Source organism: Octodon degus, unplaced genomic scaffold (assembly GCF_000260255.1).
Source record: "Octodon degus isolate 3935 unplaced genomic scaffold, OctDeg1.0 scaffold00107, whole genome shotgun sequence".
NCBI lineage: Eukaryota > Metazoa > Chordata > Mammalia > Rodentia > Octodontidae > Octodon > Octodon degus.
The window spans coordinates 6,724,138-6,740,927 of NW_004524683.1; the positions used below are offsets into that span (position 1 = coordinate 6,724,138).

The following is a 16,790-nucleotide window of genomic DNA, read 5'->3' on the forward strand; positions in this document are numbered from 1 at the left end:
CTTCCTTCCTTCCTTTCTTCTATACTTTCCTCTCTCCTTCCATCTTTCACCTTTCCTTCCTCCCTTCTTTCCATTTTTCAGAGCTGGAAGTAGGAGTTATTGGCGTGGATGATTAAAGAACAGCTAACACAGTAGTCATCCTCACAAACTTGGCCTGTGCTCTAACAGAGCCTCACAGGGATGAACTCAATGCCATGGCTACCCACTTTTGGGCTATTTGTTTTCAAATTCATCCACATTAAACTGGCTGAAACTCCTCTTCTTTAAGAAGTAGCCTCAGTGTCATGCTCCTTGCTATGCACCCTGGTGCAGATGGACACAATGACCTAGTCATTCTGGAATGCTGGCCACTGTGCCCTGGAGTTTTCTAAGGCACCCTGAATATCTACTTGCCTAGAGCCCAGACCTGGGACAGCCTGAGGTCAGAGACTTGAACATCACTGGAAAGGGCTTTTCTAAGGTTCTTTTGGGCAATCCACACAAGCAATAGGCTGCACACATGGCCCAGGACTTGCTGTTGACAGCGTTGCCCACCGAGCCCCAGGAGGGAAAGAGGACAGCACGTCTCTCAGCCTCCCAGCTTCTTGTACTCCTCCTGGCTGGTTGGGGCAAGCAGGTCTTGAGCCTCAATAGGTACTTGCATGTTTCTCAGCCCCTGAGTTGGGTGGCTGGGGTGATGCCCTGTGATTCTGAGGGGTCTGGCTTCAGGGCCTCTGGGGCCAGGTGATGTTCTTTTTTTCTTTTTGGCAGAACCGGGGATTGAACTCAGGCCTTTGCGCTTGCCAGGGAAGTACTTATTCTATTGAGCCATCTCCCCTGCCCAGGTGAGGCTCTTTTAATGTCATTCTTTCCTGTGTGTTGGCCTTGGGGCCTCCTGGGGCATCCTCTTCCTCCATAGCTGGACCATATTCATGGCTGCTACCCCAGAGAAGGGTGTGGGCAGATCTGAGGGTAGACACTGAGGCCTCTGACTAAGCTCAGATTTCATGTAAGGGAGGCCTCCCTGGTTTCCAGAGGCTTTCAGGGTCAGCTGGGCCATTGTGATTTGCAGCAGTGGTAGATTTGGGAGTGGCAGGGCAGGGCTGGGACAGTGAAACTGTATTATGTGGCAGCCTCACAGGGGCTAGGGTGGGGACAGGTGAGAAGGAGAGCAGGATCTGGGGCTAGTGTGTTGCCTTGTGCCTTCTCTGAGCTTGGGGATTTTCCCTGGCTTTCTGAGCCAGCCAGCCAATTTCTTAATCTCTGGGCCAGCCTTTCAAGAAGCCCCACCCACAGCGCTCATACAGGCAGGAGGGACAATGTGTTACTTCTTTCCTCAGAGCCTAGCCCCACCCTGGGGAAGGGGATCTTAGGCAGAGCTTCTGGGGCTATCTGAAGCTTGGGGCTGGCTGGGATCTTCCCAATTGTCCCCGGGGCTCACAGCTGTCTTGCTAGCTGGTCCCTGAAGGGTGGCCTCGAATGGCAGCTCAGTGGGCTGGGCACCTTCCAGGGAGGCCTGGCCAGGCAGCTCATTTCCATGGGAGGGAGGGCACTTTTTCTCCACCACCCACCCGGCCTCCCTCTGCCACCTCCCTGGCTTTCTTCCTTACTTGTTCCTGTCCGTCAGGGCCAGACCAGCTCCAGTGAATCTCAGGCAGACGCCACCAGGCCCCACGCAGCTCCAGGAGGCCAGACACCGGCAGCGCAGTGAAGGCCCAGCAGATGCCTGCAGCCATGCTGGCCCTTAGCATGGTCATTCTGGGCCTGCTCAGTGCAGTGCCACCGGCCAGCTGTCAGCAAGGTAGTGCAGGACAGGGATGGTCCAGGTGGCTTCAGGGAGGAGGGGCTGGGCTGGGTACTGGGGACCCCAGGGAGGATGGGGTCATGTCCTGGTATCTCACACCCCATCACCTGTACTATAAGGTGTAGGAGTGGGCTAGCCAGGCTTCTGTCTGTGACATGGGGCCAGTGAGGGAAATGTTGGCCCTAGGAGCTAGGGCAGGATCTGGAGTTGAGACCCGTGTCCCTAAGTGGGAACTGCCCTGGAGGAGGCTGGGCCTCAGGGCAGGACTCAGGATAGTGTGGCTGTGAAGGCCCAAGCCACCTCTCCATGGCAGGGCAGGCTTGTCTCTGCTCACTTGGGCCTGAGTGGGGCACTCAGCTCCCAGGCAGCTCCTATCATGAGCTTAGCACTGTCCTGCTGGGTGGCTTTAAGAAATCACTGTGACTCTGAGATTCAGTTTTCTCATCCATAAAATGAGCCACTTCCCAGAGCTGCTGCCAGATAGGGGGGTGTGCCCAGTGCACACTCCAGGACCTGGCACACTCCCTGCTCCACCAGGCTGCACCTGTGGCCTAGGCCTGGTTGTTTGGTCCAGAGAGGCCTGGCAGAGATGATCCAGGGCACTCACTCCTGAGCTCTTGTGCATACCTACTTTGCTCTGTCTCCTAGGTCTTGAAGGTTCTCTGGGGAAATGAAGGGACCAGAGAAGTTGAGTAATTTATAGGGGTCACATACAAGTCAAGAAAGGAGAGAATCTGGATCATCTTTCCCCTGTCCCAGGCTCTTCCTCTTGTTCTGTGTGCTCACTCAGGAGCCACATGAGAGGGTAAATAGGGGTCTGTGGTCCCTGGTAAGACTGGAGGAAGCAGGAGGGGACTTTCTGTGACTGCTGCCAGGGCTTGAGCAATCACTGAGCTGAGCAAGCAATGGGCCTGCCCTACTGTCTCTCTGGGGCCAATGAGTATCAGTGCTGGTCTTTGTGGGGAAAAACCACTTGGTATATCTTCTGTTACCCTTGGTGCTAAGCCCCGACTGACCTGGCCACAGCCCAGGGAGTTCCACCCTTCTTCCTTCTCAGCACCTGCCAGTCTCAGAAAGAGCTCCAAGAAGAAACTAGGCTTCCACCAATGCAGGAGAGTGTTAGGGCAGACTCCAGGGAGGCTTTGGAGTGGGAGTGAAGCAGAGTGAGGATTCGATGTCCTCACTCTTGGACCTCTTATAATAGAGGATGCTCTCAATCTGAAAGGTGGGCTCCCAGATGTTTCCTGCTGACCTCTGTTCCCTCCCAGGACCCTTACCTCTTCCTCCACAAAGCCCTGGAACACAGTGATACCCAGGAAAGAGGAGAGCTCTTAGGGCTGCTAGTGGCCAGGAGGCAGACTTCTGGGAGCTCCTCAGGGTTGGAGCAGGAATGAGAGAGCCAAGAAGGCACACAGCTGGGCCTTACGTGGCCTCTGGCCCTGATGCCCTGGGCACCTGGCTAGAGGGGCAAGCAAGGCTCACACTGAAGCTCAGGGAGCTTACTTCACTGAGAACCCCAAGTCCTGAACCTCTCTGAGCCCTGCCTGGCTGAACTCATGTTTCCCAAGCTCCTCCCAGAGAAGCCTCTGGCTACAGAACAGGATCTTCCAGATGCCAGCCCCAACCTGGCAGCTCTGAGCCAGAAGAGGGGGGCAGCCATGCCCAGCAGGCAAGGCCTGAGCCAGCTGTTCAGAGGGCTACCCATTAGACACTGGGGCTCCCTACAGGGCCCTGCATGTGGCCCAGGGGAAGGTGGCAAGGCTGTGGGCTGCCCGGATCTCAGATGCAACCCCTTTACCCCACTCCCTCCTTGGAGGCTGTTCGGGCCTCCTTTGAACTTCTGTCTGCTTTTCTTCCCAGTGCTGTCCTTGTTCCCAGCCTCAGTGGGATCAGATGGGCCCTCATTCCCACCCCTGAGACTCCAGAATGTCCCCTGGGGTCCTGCAGCAACTGACAGACTCCAACACAGGCCCTGGTGTTAGGGGCAGGACCGCCCTTGCAGCCCCCTCTTCTTTCCAGGCCTGGGGAACCTCCAGCCCTGGATGCAGGGCCTCATCGCAGTGGCCGTGTTCCTGGTCCTCGTTGCAGTCGCTTTTGCTGTCAACCACTTCTGGTGCCAGGAAGAGCCGTGAGTGCTGCCTGAGGGCCCTGGGCTTTGTCTGTCTCATACCTCTTTATGAATTTTAGGGAATGCCTTCTCTCTCCAGAATCTCAATATTTTCATCCATAGAGTCAGGATAACTGGCTGGGTTTCCTTTTGGAAGACAAAGTACTGTCCTTCTGGAGGGTCAGCTGCAGAGCAGGGGGCCTCACAGGCAAGAGGAGCAGTGTGCAGCCTGCACTGGGCAGCCTGAGCTGCTCTGAGGTGGTCGGAGAAGGTTTCCGGATGGCACATCTGTCCTGCAGCCAGAAGCACAGGGAGTCGGTTGGGGGCAGGGGACAGAGCAGCATTCCTATGCCTGGCACAAATGCAGAGGGCAAAGCCCGCTCTGCACTTGCAGGCCAGCCCTGGGTGTCAAGGCTGCATCTATTCCTGGGGCAACTTCCCTCTGCTCTCATACAGGTGGCCTGGTGGCCAGGGTCAGAAGAAGCCCTGTGCCACCTACAGAGGAAACACAGGAGCTCAGCAAGAAGGGAGGGAGAGAGGAGGGAGGGAGGGAGGGAGGGAGAGGGCAAGGTGAGGTTGAGGCTGGGGAGTGGACAGGATTAGGACCAAGCAGGGCCTCGTGCATAAATTTGGGTCTTTATCCTGTATGGGAGGGGCCAAGTGCAAAGTCTGTCAGTGTGACACTAGCTGATGCAGGCAGTGAGGACAGTCCTCAGGTGTAGACAGCAGTGAGCATGCAGTGAGGATAGAGTCTGGACCCAGAGGTGGCCAAGGGGATGTGGAGAAGTGACAGGTCTCAGAGCTGTCTGGGAGGTGGGGCCCTGGGAGTCGGTGGGCGAACAGATAGGGGACGAAAGACGAGTGATGGCCAGAAACATCACTGAGATGGGAAGATTTGGGGCAAGTGGTGAGTTTAGTTGGGGACATGTTAGGTCTGATGTGCCTTTGGGGTTCTGGGGACAGAGTCTACACTGGTGGGCTTACCCTTGAGCAAGAGGGAAAGTGTGGTGGAACGTCTGTTTCTCCAGCAAGCCTGTCTACTGCTCATGCGGAGCAGGCACTGGGTCCTGGCGGGTTTGCTCTGGGGTGGAGCTGAGCGTGGCTAGGGAGTAGAGGAGGGAGCTTGGCATGCGTCTTTCACACATCTCTGGCCACCACTGTGAAGCAGGGAGAAGGCTGAGAGACCTCAGTAGGATAAGGCCGGATGCAGACAGAGGTATATTTGTGAAGTGTAGCCTCTACTTCTGGCTCATCAGAACCAGGACCCAAAATAGAGCCTGTGAGGATGGGGTGGGATGGGAAGGTACTGACATGTCCTGTCTCTAGGGAGCCCGGAGCCATGGCCATGACTATTGGAAACAAGACTGATGGGGTGCTGGTGGGAACAGAGGGAAGGTACTCCTCCATGGCGGCCGGCTTCAGGTGAGAGTGAGACATGGCTGTCCACCATGAGCTCAGGGTTGAGCTGGGGGCGCTCAGGAGGAGGTGCTGCTGGGTTTGGGATGGGGAAGGCCTGGGAGGAAGGGCTCTGTGGGCTTTTAGGGCTCCATGAGTGGGCAAAGCTTCAGCTTGGTGAGCGTGCTCGTTTAGTGGGTGGGACCTGGTGGAGATTCAGCCATAATCCTAGGACTGTGGGTGCTGCGGCCAGAGGGCTTAACACTCGGCAGAGTCAGTGAAAAGCTGCAGGAGTGTGGGAACTCCATTTAGGAAAGGGCTCAGTAGTGGAGGGAACTTGGGGAGCAGGATAAGTGGAACCCAGCGAAGGAGGAGCTCGAGGAAGACAGAAGTAGGACTTGGGAAGTGTTTGGAGAGGCCTCTAGTCCAGGTGCACAGCCTTTGTGGGATTCACATGTTTATTCCAGAAGACAATGTTCTTGCACGCCCAGGAGGGGTCAGGACGAGCGGCCCAAAGCTTCCCCAGGCCCATGCTTCTCTTTCAGGTCCAGTGAGCACAAGAATGCCTATGAGAACATCCTAGAGGAGGAGGGCAGGGTCCGCAGCACCCCTATGTGACCTGACTCATCTCAAGCTCTAAGGCACCTATGACAGATTCCAGTTCCCTCCTTGTGCAAGAACCTAAAAGAATGGGCTGACACCCCTGAGTAACAGCTGGCCAAGGAAGAGGCTCAGCTGGTGACAAGTGGGGCCTGGCTGTGGAACTTGGGTCTTCCTGGGGGTCTCCTACCCAACTCAGAAATGACAGTCAACTCAGTACCTCCCATCGTGGCTCCTACCCTCCCCCCTGAGCATGGAAATGGTGGCCCTTATTTCTGTGAAATAAAGACTTTTTATATGTCTGGGCTCAGAAATAGCTCTTCAGGCTTCCAGTGTGGCCTGTCCTGCTTTCTTAGTCGTGACAAGCACCTTCTGAAGCCCTGTCATGGTGTCTCTGAGGATTATCTAGCAAGGTTGTGGGCCACAGGGCAGCTGGGCTGTGGCTGAGGGGCAGGCCAGCCGGGGGAGGCCTGACAACCTTGTGTGAGTGGAAAGCAGGCTGTGTCTTCCCTGGAGCCTGAATGGAGCATGGATGAGCTCCCAAGTGAGCTCGGAGACTCAGAGACTCGAGGAGACAGGGAGAGCAGGTGCAGGGAGACCAGGTGCAGGGAGACTGCAGGCCGGGTGGTCCTGTCTCCTCCAGCCAAGACTTCCCTTCAGCTGCAGCCACAGGTGAGCTGTCTGTAGGGCAGGTGCTGGTGGGGGCAGAGAGCCCCTGGTGCTGGTCAGCACCAAGGTGTATCCCTGCTTCCTTCCTATGAGTAGAAAGCCAGCTGACCAAAGCCTACAGTAGAACTGACTCACAGGAACAGAAGCCCAAGTGACTTGCTCAGGGCGTGCAGCAAGGCAGGGGAGGCCCAGAGCCAAGAGGCTGCTGCTGCCCACTCCCTGCTCAGGACATTTCCTAAACCCCATCCCCCACCCCCTCTGCTACAGGGCACACCCCATCCTGGCATCTGGGAATGCCCTAGTGTGCATCTCAGGCGATCACCCAGACAGACAAGCTGCTCCCAGAGCCTGGCTGGCACAGAGGGGAGTGCAGGGTCAGCAGGCCCTGGATCCCCTCCGCTCCCTCTGCCTGCTCCTTGGTTCCCGGAGCCCCACACAGGACCGAGCCAGGCATTAGCGAGGACTGGTCTCCAGCCAGCTCTGCAGCGAGTGCTGGACTTTGGCATGGCAAGTGGTGGGAAAGAGTCTGGGGCTGGACTTAGAAGGCCTAGGTTTGGGTCCTTGGTCTTCCACCACTTGTGTGAACCTGGGAGAGCTCCTGTCATGCTCTGAGCCCAGAGGATCTGACCAGCCTCACTGCAGTGCTGGCTGGCTGGAGACCGGTCCTCACTAATGCCCAGCTGGGTCCTGTGTGGGGCTCTGGGAACCAAGGAGCAGGCAGAGGGAGCAGAGGGGACCCAGGGCCTGCTGACCCTGTACTCCCCTCTGTGCCAGCCAGGCTCAGGGAGCAACTTGTCTGTCTGGGCTGATCGCCTGAGACATGTACTAAGGCATTCCCAGATGCCAGGATGGGGTGTGCCCGGCAGCAGAGGGGGTGGGTGGCAGGGTTTAGGAAATGAGCAGGGAGCAGGCAGCAGCAGCCTCTTGGCTCTGGGCTTCCCCTGGCTTGCTGCACACCCCACTGTGGCTTCTGCTCCTGTGAGTCAGTTCTACTCTATGCTTTGGCTCAGCTGGCTTTCTGCAACTCACACCTTCTCATCCACTCCGGCCAATTTAAACTTCACCTGTTCTTTCTTGGCCCAGTCAAGGTTCCTCTTCCTCTGAGAAGTCCTCTTTGATTAAACAAGAAAGCAAAGCCAAGTGATCCGCAGTCGGGCTTGCCACTTACTGAAGGAGAGACAGGATTTTATAGAGCAGTGATGGGGAACCTCCTAGAGCTTTTAGTGATATGAGCAGCCTACTTTGGCACTGTGCACTGCTGTTACAGAGGGTCAGACCTCTGCTGGGACACAGACAAGCCCTTCTTCCTTTCTGGCTTTCTGGTTGTATCTGTTTCTCTTTGCTTGAACCCCCCACCCCCAGCTCTGCCTCCATTGTCCCCAGGATGTGGAGCTGGGTTCCCTAGTCTTGTTGCCGACTGTCAGAGCCACTGTAAGGTGTCAGCAGGTGGGTCTGGCTTCTGTCCTGTTCCCAGCAGCTGCCCTGGGCCCAGGGGCAGGAGTGCCCACACCCTGCTGCAAGGGACTCACTCTCCTCCTCCCCATTCTGAACGCTCAGTTTGGGCAGGACTAGGACCGTGGGAACCCTGGAGACCTGCAGGGCCGGGCTGGTACTGACCTTCCAGCCCCGCCCCCACCCTGTGTTCCTGCTCTGACCGGGTGGGCCGGGAGCAAGGAACTGCCTGCCGGCCCCAGAATAGCCAAGACCCCCACTCCTTATCGCTGGCTTCCACCTGCCAGCCTGGTCTGATCAGGGAGGGAAAGAGGCTGGGCCGCGGCCAGGGCGGCTGCTTAATGACCCTCCCGGGGCCTAATCTCAGACTGGCAGCCGTTGAGTGGCTCGGGCTCCATCCTGGAGGAGGCTGATAACACACCAGCTGGGCCCCCCACCAGCTACGGGCAGCACGACCAGTCCCCAGGGGGTCGCGCGGGCTGGGGGAGGGGCTGAAGGCTCGCTTCCGTCTCTGGCCCTGGGGGAGGGTAAGGGTACGAAGCGCCTCCAGAGGTCCTCTAGGGGCGGAGCTGCCTGAGACTGTGCTCCTGAGCATTTTCCTGATCCCTCCCAGGCGTCCTGCTTCCCCTGCAGGACACTGTCTCTGGGCCCCTCTCTTCTTTGTCTCTTCATCCTTGTCCTGTGTCCTTCCTTCACGGGAGCTCAGTGTCCAGGGTTTCTCTCCCCGTGCATGTCTTCCCGGTTACCAGCTGGTTCTCCTACGCCATGCCCTTGGCCTGCAAGTCCCGGACTCACTGGAGCCTCACTTCCGGTGGCACCTGCACTGACTGTGCTTTCCACTTGCTCTGCCAGAAAGTGCAGGTGACTTCTGCTTTCCGAAAAAGGTCAGCCCCTCCTTCTCCCCTCCTACTACAAACAAAAGTCTCCCAGGAAAGGGAAAGCTCCCAGGGAAGGGAATCCTCCACTCAGGCCCTGCATGGGAGAAGGGAGACTGCAGCACCACTGACTTCAGTTAGATTGCAAAGGAACCTCCAGCCTGGAGCTGCAGAGTTCTAGCTCCAGACCCTCCTGTTGTCGGCAAGTGCCAAGTGGGCAAGAGGAGCTGTAAGATGACTTGACTTCTCTGGCACTCAGGGTAACATATGCAGAAATAGGACATCAGCTGCTACATACTTCAACTTCAGGACTACTGCGGGGCAGAGGGTATGGGGTGGGCTCTGGGGTGGGGCCAGGGCACATGCTTTTCTGGCTTCTTGGGCCAAGTTCACTTGCAAGTCAGCCATCAGAGCTTCCTCTGGGGCCAGAAGGGTGGCATCTGCTTCATGTGCAGATCTGGGTGTGGGGTGGTCTGGGCTCCCCAGATCACCCCCCTTCCACCTTTTGGTCCCTGGAAATGTGCACAATGTCAAAAGTTTAAGCCTGGGAATCATACAGATGCTGGTTCAAATTCTGGTCTACTTCTCAGTGCTCTGAGATCCCTTAGATTTTCAGGTCCTCTGCTCTCTTGCTGGTGAAACTGGCTCTGTAACAGTTTTGTCTGCAGGACCTCTGGGGAAACAGAGACAACATGTGCTATTATTGCATGTGAGACTTGCCAGGAAGCAAGTGCCCTATGATCTGCTCAGGTGTCCAGCCTCCGCACACTCCCCGCCAACTCATGGCGCTGTCTGCTCACTTGTGATGCCAAGCTCTGGCTGCAGGTCTGGGAGCCCCTCAAAGGCAGGAATGGGCTCACAGCCCTCTGTGCAGCAACAGCATCCAGGATGGAGGGGGGAATGGGAGCCTGTGGAGGGATGAGGTGACACAAAGAAGAGTTGACTACCTGTGTGTCTACCTATAGTCCTCTGACCTTCAAGAGCATAGACACATTCGCACACATGCACACACAAATGCACACATGCAAACATGCATGCACACGCTGTCTCTGAATGAAGGTCCTGGAGACTTCCTGAACCTGGCTGGTGCATTTGGCCTTGATTGAGTTTCAGGAGCAGCTCTCCTTCTCTGCCTGTGGCCTTGGCTGCCACCTGGTGGCTACACAGAGTACAGGATGAGCTGAGCCAGGTCTTTTCACCATAGTCTATGGACTCTTTCAGGTTGTGCTAACGTGCACTGGACCTTCCTCTGGGCCTGAGGGCATCTGAGCCTCTAGTGTCCTTTCCTAGTGTTCCACTAAGTCTATGGATAGCTCAGGCTCAGCACTGATATTGCTAAAGTCAAACTTTTGGGGGCTTAGGCATCCTGGTCCTCATGCCACACTATCCTTGTCTCAGAAAGGGTCTGAAGCCCAATTGCTTCTGCCCTGGGCCTGTTTTCCTAACAAATGGCCCTCTTCCTACGACTTTGCTTTCTCAAGACACTGGCCTCAAGCAGAGAAACAAAGTAGAAAGAATTTGGGGTGGAGAGAGGAGGGAAAAAAAGGGAAGACCCAGAGTGAGTCCCAGAATTTGTCCCCAGCAGGGTAGAAGCTGGTAGAGCTGAGGACATGTCACTGAGTACTGCTTGTTTCTCCTTCCACTAACCAGCCCCTGCTGCCTGGTCTGGGCCTGTGTCACTGGGGAGGTGGGATGTCATGTTTTTGACTCTCACAAAAGCATCATAAAAGTCAACAAATGACACCAAGGAAGAAGATGGCAGGGACAAGTGGTAGTATGTGTGGGATGAGGCTGTACATGTGGCCATTGGGAGATTTGAGCCTGCGGAGGACATCAATAAGGAAGAACTTGGAGGGGCAGCTAGGAGCACAGCTGAGGTGAGGCTCAAGGGAGCGCTTACCGCAGAAGCTGAGCCAGGGACTTCACCTTAGTGTCGGACGCTCCCTGAGGGCTTAAGAGCCCTGGTCTGAGTCAGGTGTCTTGGGCCCTGCGCAGCTCTGACACTGTGCAGCTGTGACAACCCAGCCTCACTCAGCCCCTGTGTACTGTGCCCTCGTGCCAGTAAGTGGGTCTACTTAGTAAAAAGGTGACATGTAGATGATGCATTTAAAGCATCATCTATATGTCACCTTAATAATACCAGTTCTTTAGTACTGGAATAATAAAGCATTACAACTAAGTGAAAAGAAAAGAAATATGAGTATTAAAAGAAACAGTTACATAAAGCACACAAAATATACCCAGTACATGATACACACTGTTTTTAAAGAATAATAATATCATCATTAGGACTGTTATTTCAGGCTATTAATCAGATGCATGAGCACAGTGTCAGCAAGATCAGAGGATCATTCAGCCCAATTTACTATGACACTGTGGACTCCAGGGATGGTACCTGCTCAAGGTCCTGTGGTGGGGCGAATGAGAAGCATTCAAAAGCCCATGGGGCTGGCGGCACAGGACATGCTGTGCCCACTTGCCCTCTTGCATCTGTTGAAGCCTCGGTGCTGGAGCTGGCTATGCCCATTTGTTCCGCATCATGAGGCAGGAGCAGTTCTGAACCTGGACTTTGTAAATGAATGATCAGGCCTTTGGCCAGTTCTGGCCATGGACTTGGAGGCAGAGGGTGAGGGTGTTGAGGATGGGCCCTGGCATGTGGGGAAAGGGTCAGGGGAGGACAGAGAAGGAGGGAGAGGTTGGTAGAGGTGACATCCTAGCCCCCAGGACTAAGGAGCTGGAACAAGAGGCTGGGCAGGCATGTCCTCGAGGGCAGATGTGAGACGCAGGGTGACAGGGCTGCTGTGTGGCGCGCAGGCTGCTTTGCCACTGGGGCCTTGCACTGATTCTACTGGGTGAGCTGGTTTTTTTTTTTTTTTTTTTTTTTTGAGGAGGAAACAGACTCAGAGGGAGGAAGGTACTTGCTCAGAGTCACACAGCAGTTTTTATAGTGCTCTGGACCCCGCTCTTTTGACCTTGCTAATTCTGTCGCAGTGTAGCATTCCTTTTGAGTACTTAGGCACAAAGTGGGGGCAAAAGACAGCAAGGTCTGCCTGTGTGGAGCACTCAGGAAGTACCTGGGGTCCCTTCAAGGATGGAAGGGCTGGGGCCTAAATCTGTGGTTTCCACCTCTGTCCTTCCCCAAGGCCAGCAAGGTCAGTAGCTGGTTTCCACTGCAACGTCCACTGAGACTGCTCTCAGCGAGGACACTCCGGCTTCGTCTTGCAAGAAGACAGCGCTTCCATGCGCAGCGTAGGAGATGACAGCTGCTTTTTCTGAAAGGCTCTTCCTAACCCCACGCCTGCAGCTCCTCAAGTTCCCTGAGACCCGAGGACTCCCCTGGTCGTGGCATTGCTTTCTCTCTCCTGGCTACGACCTCTGAGACACGGTTCTCGGAGCAGAGGCCGCGTCTACTTCTTTACCCTCATGTCCTAGTGGCCAGCGCAGATCTGAGTGACGAATGTCCCTAGGAAATATTTGTCAGGTAGTTGACACAGGGACCTTTCCTCCCATTTCTTGTCTCACACATGATGCTGCCAGAGTTCTCACTCTCCTCCCCTTTGTGCCGTTTCCCATCTCAGTGCCGGCACCTACTGTTTTCCCTTTGCTGGTCTCACCTCCTCCAGGACTGCTCTTTGACACAGCTTTGCACTCTACCTGTGTCAGGCAGGCTGTACTCTGGGTCTGGGAGGTGCTGGGGTCCCAACCTTCCTAGAAACACAGGCCCAGCAGCTGCACAGAGCAAGTGCTCAGTGTTTGCTGAATGAATGCATGTGTGCCACCCAGTCCCAGTGCAGCTACTCATGTCAGTTTCATGACCTTGGGCAAATGACAGCCTTTTTGGGCCTCAGTTTTCATAATCCTAAATGGACCTCCAAACAAGGACATGCTTCCGATTTGTGGTGAGCATCCTTTGTAAAGCTCTAACATAAGACATTGCAAAGCACAATGTCTGGCATGCTGTGGACTCAGGACTGCCACGCACTGCTCCTGCCACCAGCCATCACCCACTCTATGTTCAGCAGTGTTGTCTGGCCCAGGGAAGGAATTAAGGTTTATGTTACTCCATCTCAAAGGTCCTTCTTTACTAGGACAGTGTTTAGACTTGGGAATACAGCTGTGGCGACAGAGCTAAGGGCTCCCGTTTTTCTGAAGAGTGGTTTTGAACTCCTCTTCCCCAAAGCCCCTCAAGTGCCCAGGTCCTCTTTTTCTCCACCCCAGTTCCTGACATCCCATCTGGGGCTGGATTGGGGCTGGCTCCTGGCCATTTCCTTTGGTGTGCACTTTCTCTTTGCCAAATATGATGCGTGATAAAAATATAGTGAATGTTTACACTGAGAAATTTATTATAATAAAAGACATTGCCATTAATCTCCCTCAAACACACATCCTATCCTGCTGTTCTTGCCACTTTCTGAGATTTTTTAAAAAAAAATTTTATTTTTAGGGAAGGTTCTACAGGGTGTTCGGGGGTCTCACTACTAGATCGGACTCGTAGTGATCAGTTTACAGCCTCCCAAGAGCTGGGATTACAGGCACGCGCCACCATGCCTGGCTCAATTGCCATCTCAGCGTGCCCCCGGGGGCGAGGCAGGCATGACAAGCCCGTCTTGCCACTTTCTGAAGCCGTTTTGGAACGCTTCGTTCATTTCTTTAGTCATGTTGTTTTGCTTTCATGGTCACTTTGACTTTGGGAAGATTCAGAAGTTGCAAGATACCTCTGAAAAAGGTTGGTGAGGACCCCGCAGTATTTCCATGAGGCCGCCTTCCTGTCGAATGGCACGTGGCAGCCACAGTCACCGTGTTTTTTTTTCTTTTATCACACCTTCATAAACATGGTCATGAAAAAGGACTGTTGAGAAAGTGCCAAGAATGATGGGATAAGTGAAGGGCTGATGGCCATGTGTCCTTATTGTAATACACTTTTAAAATTTAAGCGTTCGCCTTGTATTTCACAGGGCATGCCTGTTTCTGTTCCTCTTCCTTCTACTGCTTGCTATATATTGAACGGCCACCAAGTGGCAAAGCATTCAAGGCCTCTGGGAAGGTCAGCACTGGATCGGAGCTCCCTGAGCATCCGGGGCATTGTGCCCAGGCTGGGCGTCTCTGTGGAGTGGACACTGGTGGGATCGCTGAGTGGGTGAGGGTGTGGGTGCAATGGATCAGCGCTGCTATTTCTTCTTTGATCATTTTGTCTAGTTGATCTATTTGTGACAGTGGGATTTTGGGGTCTCCCATTACAATTGTGTGTGCTTATCTGATTTTTCATATAAATTCATGTTTATTTTATATACCTTAGTTATCAAATGGCTCCCAGCTCGAACATTCCACTACTTGAACAGCACAATTTGAAAAGAATCTCTTTGGTGTTCCTATCTTTGCTCGACAGTCCAGCCAAAAATCTGACTTGAAAAAACCTGTGTGGATTGAGAGTGAGTCGCCTCTCGGGTCTCACTGTGGACACAAAGAGGTGACACATGAATCTAGTTGGTTCTCTTGCCCAGACAAGATATATTGCTCGTGTTTGTTTGTTAAAGCAGTCATCTTTGTGCTTTATTTGCATAAAATATTGTGACTTCGGCTCCAAAGAAAGTGAGTGATAGCAGCAGAGGATAAGTGGGAGGAAAATTGTGAGAACCACAACAGAATTAAAGCATTGTGAAACTTGTTAAAGTCTTAGAAAAATACTTTGTAAGTGTAAGTTTTAGGCCTCAGAACCAATTATTTGGTTTTACATTGTTTCTTGTGGGAAAAAATTTGTTCAGTTCTCAAACTTTTTCTTTATCTTTCCTCTTCCTCTTCCTCTTCCTCTTCCTCTTCTCCTTCTCCTTCTCCTTCTCCTTCTCCTTCTCCTTCTTCTTCTTCTTTTTTTTGGTATTTAGTACAGGGTCTACAGGGTCTCATACACAGATCGGCTCATAGTGATCTTCCTGTGTTCAGCCTCCCAAGCACTGGGATTACAAGAGGGCGTCATCACACCCAGTCTGAATCGCCGTCTCAGCGCACCCCAGGGGCAGGGCGGGCATAGGACACCGGATCGAACCCTGGTCCCTGAGTCTGCCTAAACAGGCACTTTAGTATGCTGAGCTGTCTGGCAGGCCCTTCAAACTTTTCCATGTTGAACATGAATTTGAAACAAATTGTGTCTGGCAACCAAGGTATTGCTGTGGTTGAGCATACTAGTATCTGGTTCATATACATTTATGATTGTTGACAATGCTCTTGGATTTTCCTTTAAAGAGTATGTAGGGATATTCTCTCTCTCTCTCTCTCTCTCTCTCTCTCTCTCTCTCTCTCTCTCTCTCTCTCTCTGTGAGTGCATTTGATCAATTTTGGCTTTAAATTCTCTTTTTCTGTATATTGAATCATTACCCCTGATTTTTTTCCTGTTGCTTAGAGAATTATTTTCCACCCTTTGACTTTCAGTTTAAAAATTTCTTTTTGAGTTAAACATGTCTTTTGTGTGCAGCATATTGTTGACTCTTGTTTCTTGATCCATTCTGCCAGTCTGTTTCTTTTGATTGAAGAGCTGAGATGATTCACATTGATGGTTTTAACTATAGGTATTGATTTATCCTTGCCATTATCTTTTTGTTGGTTTCTTTCCCTTCTATTTAATTGTTTGCCTTGTCTAGTGGATTCATTCTATTGGGATTCTAAGAATCGTTGTCCTCATTGTCTTTTTCTAGAATATCCTTCAGCACTTTTTGGAGTGCGATTTGGTGGTCATGAATTTGTTCAGGTGTTCTTTATCATAAAAATATCTTTTTTTAAAAAAATACATATTATCAACTCTTTCTTTCTTTCTTTCTTTCTTTCTTTCTTTCTTTCTTTCTTTGTGTGTGTGTGTGGCCTGCTCAGCCCACCGGGTGAGGGGGGTGGCTGGCATGTGGTGCTGGGGGACCGAACTGCGGTCCCTGTGCTTTGCCAAACTTGTTCTAAGTAGGTGCTTCAGACCACTGAGCCATCCCACCAGCCCAAAAGTATCTTATTTTTCCATCAATTTCGAAAGATACTTTGTGGGTACATCAATCTGGGTTGGAAGTTGTTTTCTTTTAGACTTAAAATACTTTTCTCCAAGCTCACTTTGATGTAAATGTTTGTGTTGAGAAGTCTGCTGTGATTCTGACAGGATTTCTTTAATAGAAATATTACAGTTTGTGTCTAGGTGTCTCCCCAAAGCCTCATACAATCATTGGGCAGGCTTTTAGAGTTTGTGATTAATTCATAATCTAATGCTGGGATTATGGGTGTGGATCCTACATCCGCCCTGTGGCAGATAGCTTGAATATAAGGGAGAGAGAGAGAGGCTTGCCTGCTGCCACAGCTGTTGCTCCTCCCTCAGCTCTTTGCTGTTTCTCACCACCATGAACTGCTGCCCTCTGCCATGTGCCACTCTGCCTTGAAACCAGCCGAGTATGGACTGAAACCTCCACAAACTTTGAACTAAATAAACCTTTCTTTTCTTAATTTTGGGAGTCAGGTATTTTGTCCCAGCAATGAGATAACAGTAACTAAGACAATAGGTGATTTGTTTCTTTTTCTCTGACAACTTTAAATATTCTGTTCTTGCATTGAATTTTTGAATCTTGACTATATACCTTCGCTTAGTTTTTTCTACCCATGGCTATTTGGGATTTTATATGCCTTACTTAATGATATGCTAAATTTTTTGTGTGTGCTTGGAAAGTTTTCTGCTATTACTTATGTAAACAAGTTTTTTATGTCTTTTGTGCTATCTTTTGATTTTTTTATTGATTCCACTTAATCTTACATCATTCTTCTTTGTATTTTTTTTTTTTTTTTTGTGGTTGGACGCGGGGAATAAACTCAGGCCCTTGCGCTTGTCAGGGAAGCGCTTATTCCACTGAGCCATCTCCCTGGCCCTGGATTGATTTTTAATGATCCCTTG

At 52.4% G+C, this 16,790-nt stretch overlaps 1 protein-coding gene and 1 non-coding gene across 2 annotated transcripts; one reads left to right on the top strand and one right to left on the bottom strand.

Annotated features, from left to right (window-relative positions):
• Nucleotides 1–447: 447 nt before the first annotated feature.
• Nucleotides 448–575, bottom strand: LOC111818928. The gene has a single exon (XR_002822794.1). It is a non-coding gene; the product is annotated as a small nucleolar RNA SNORA70 (small nucleolar RNA).
• A 796-nt stretch (nucleotides 576–1,371) lies between these two features.
• On the top strand, nucleotides 1,372–6,191 carry Pdzk1ip1 (PDZK1 interacting protein 1). Its single transcript, XM_004639157.2, has 4 exons — nucleotides 1,372–1,780; nucleotides 3,803–3,911; nucleotides 5,217–5,312; nucleotides 5,831–6,191. Exons 1-4 carry the CDS (start codon nucleotides 1,702–1,704, stop codon nucleotides 5,901–5,903), a joined length of 357 nt encoding a protein of 118 aa, XP_004639214.2. The 5' UTR covers nucleotides 1,372–1,701; the 3' UTR covers nucleotides 5,904–6,191.
• The last annotated feature ends 10,599 nt before the right edge of the window (nucleotides 6,192–16,790 follow it).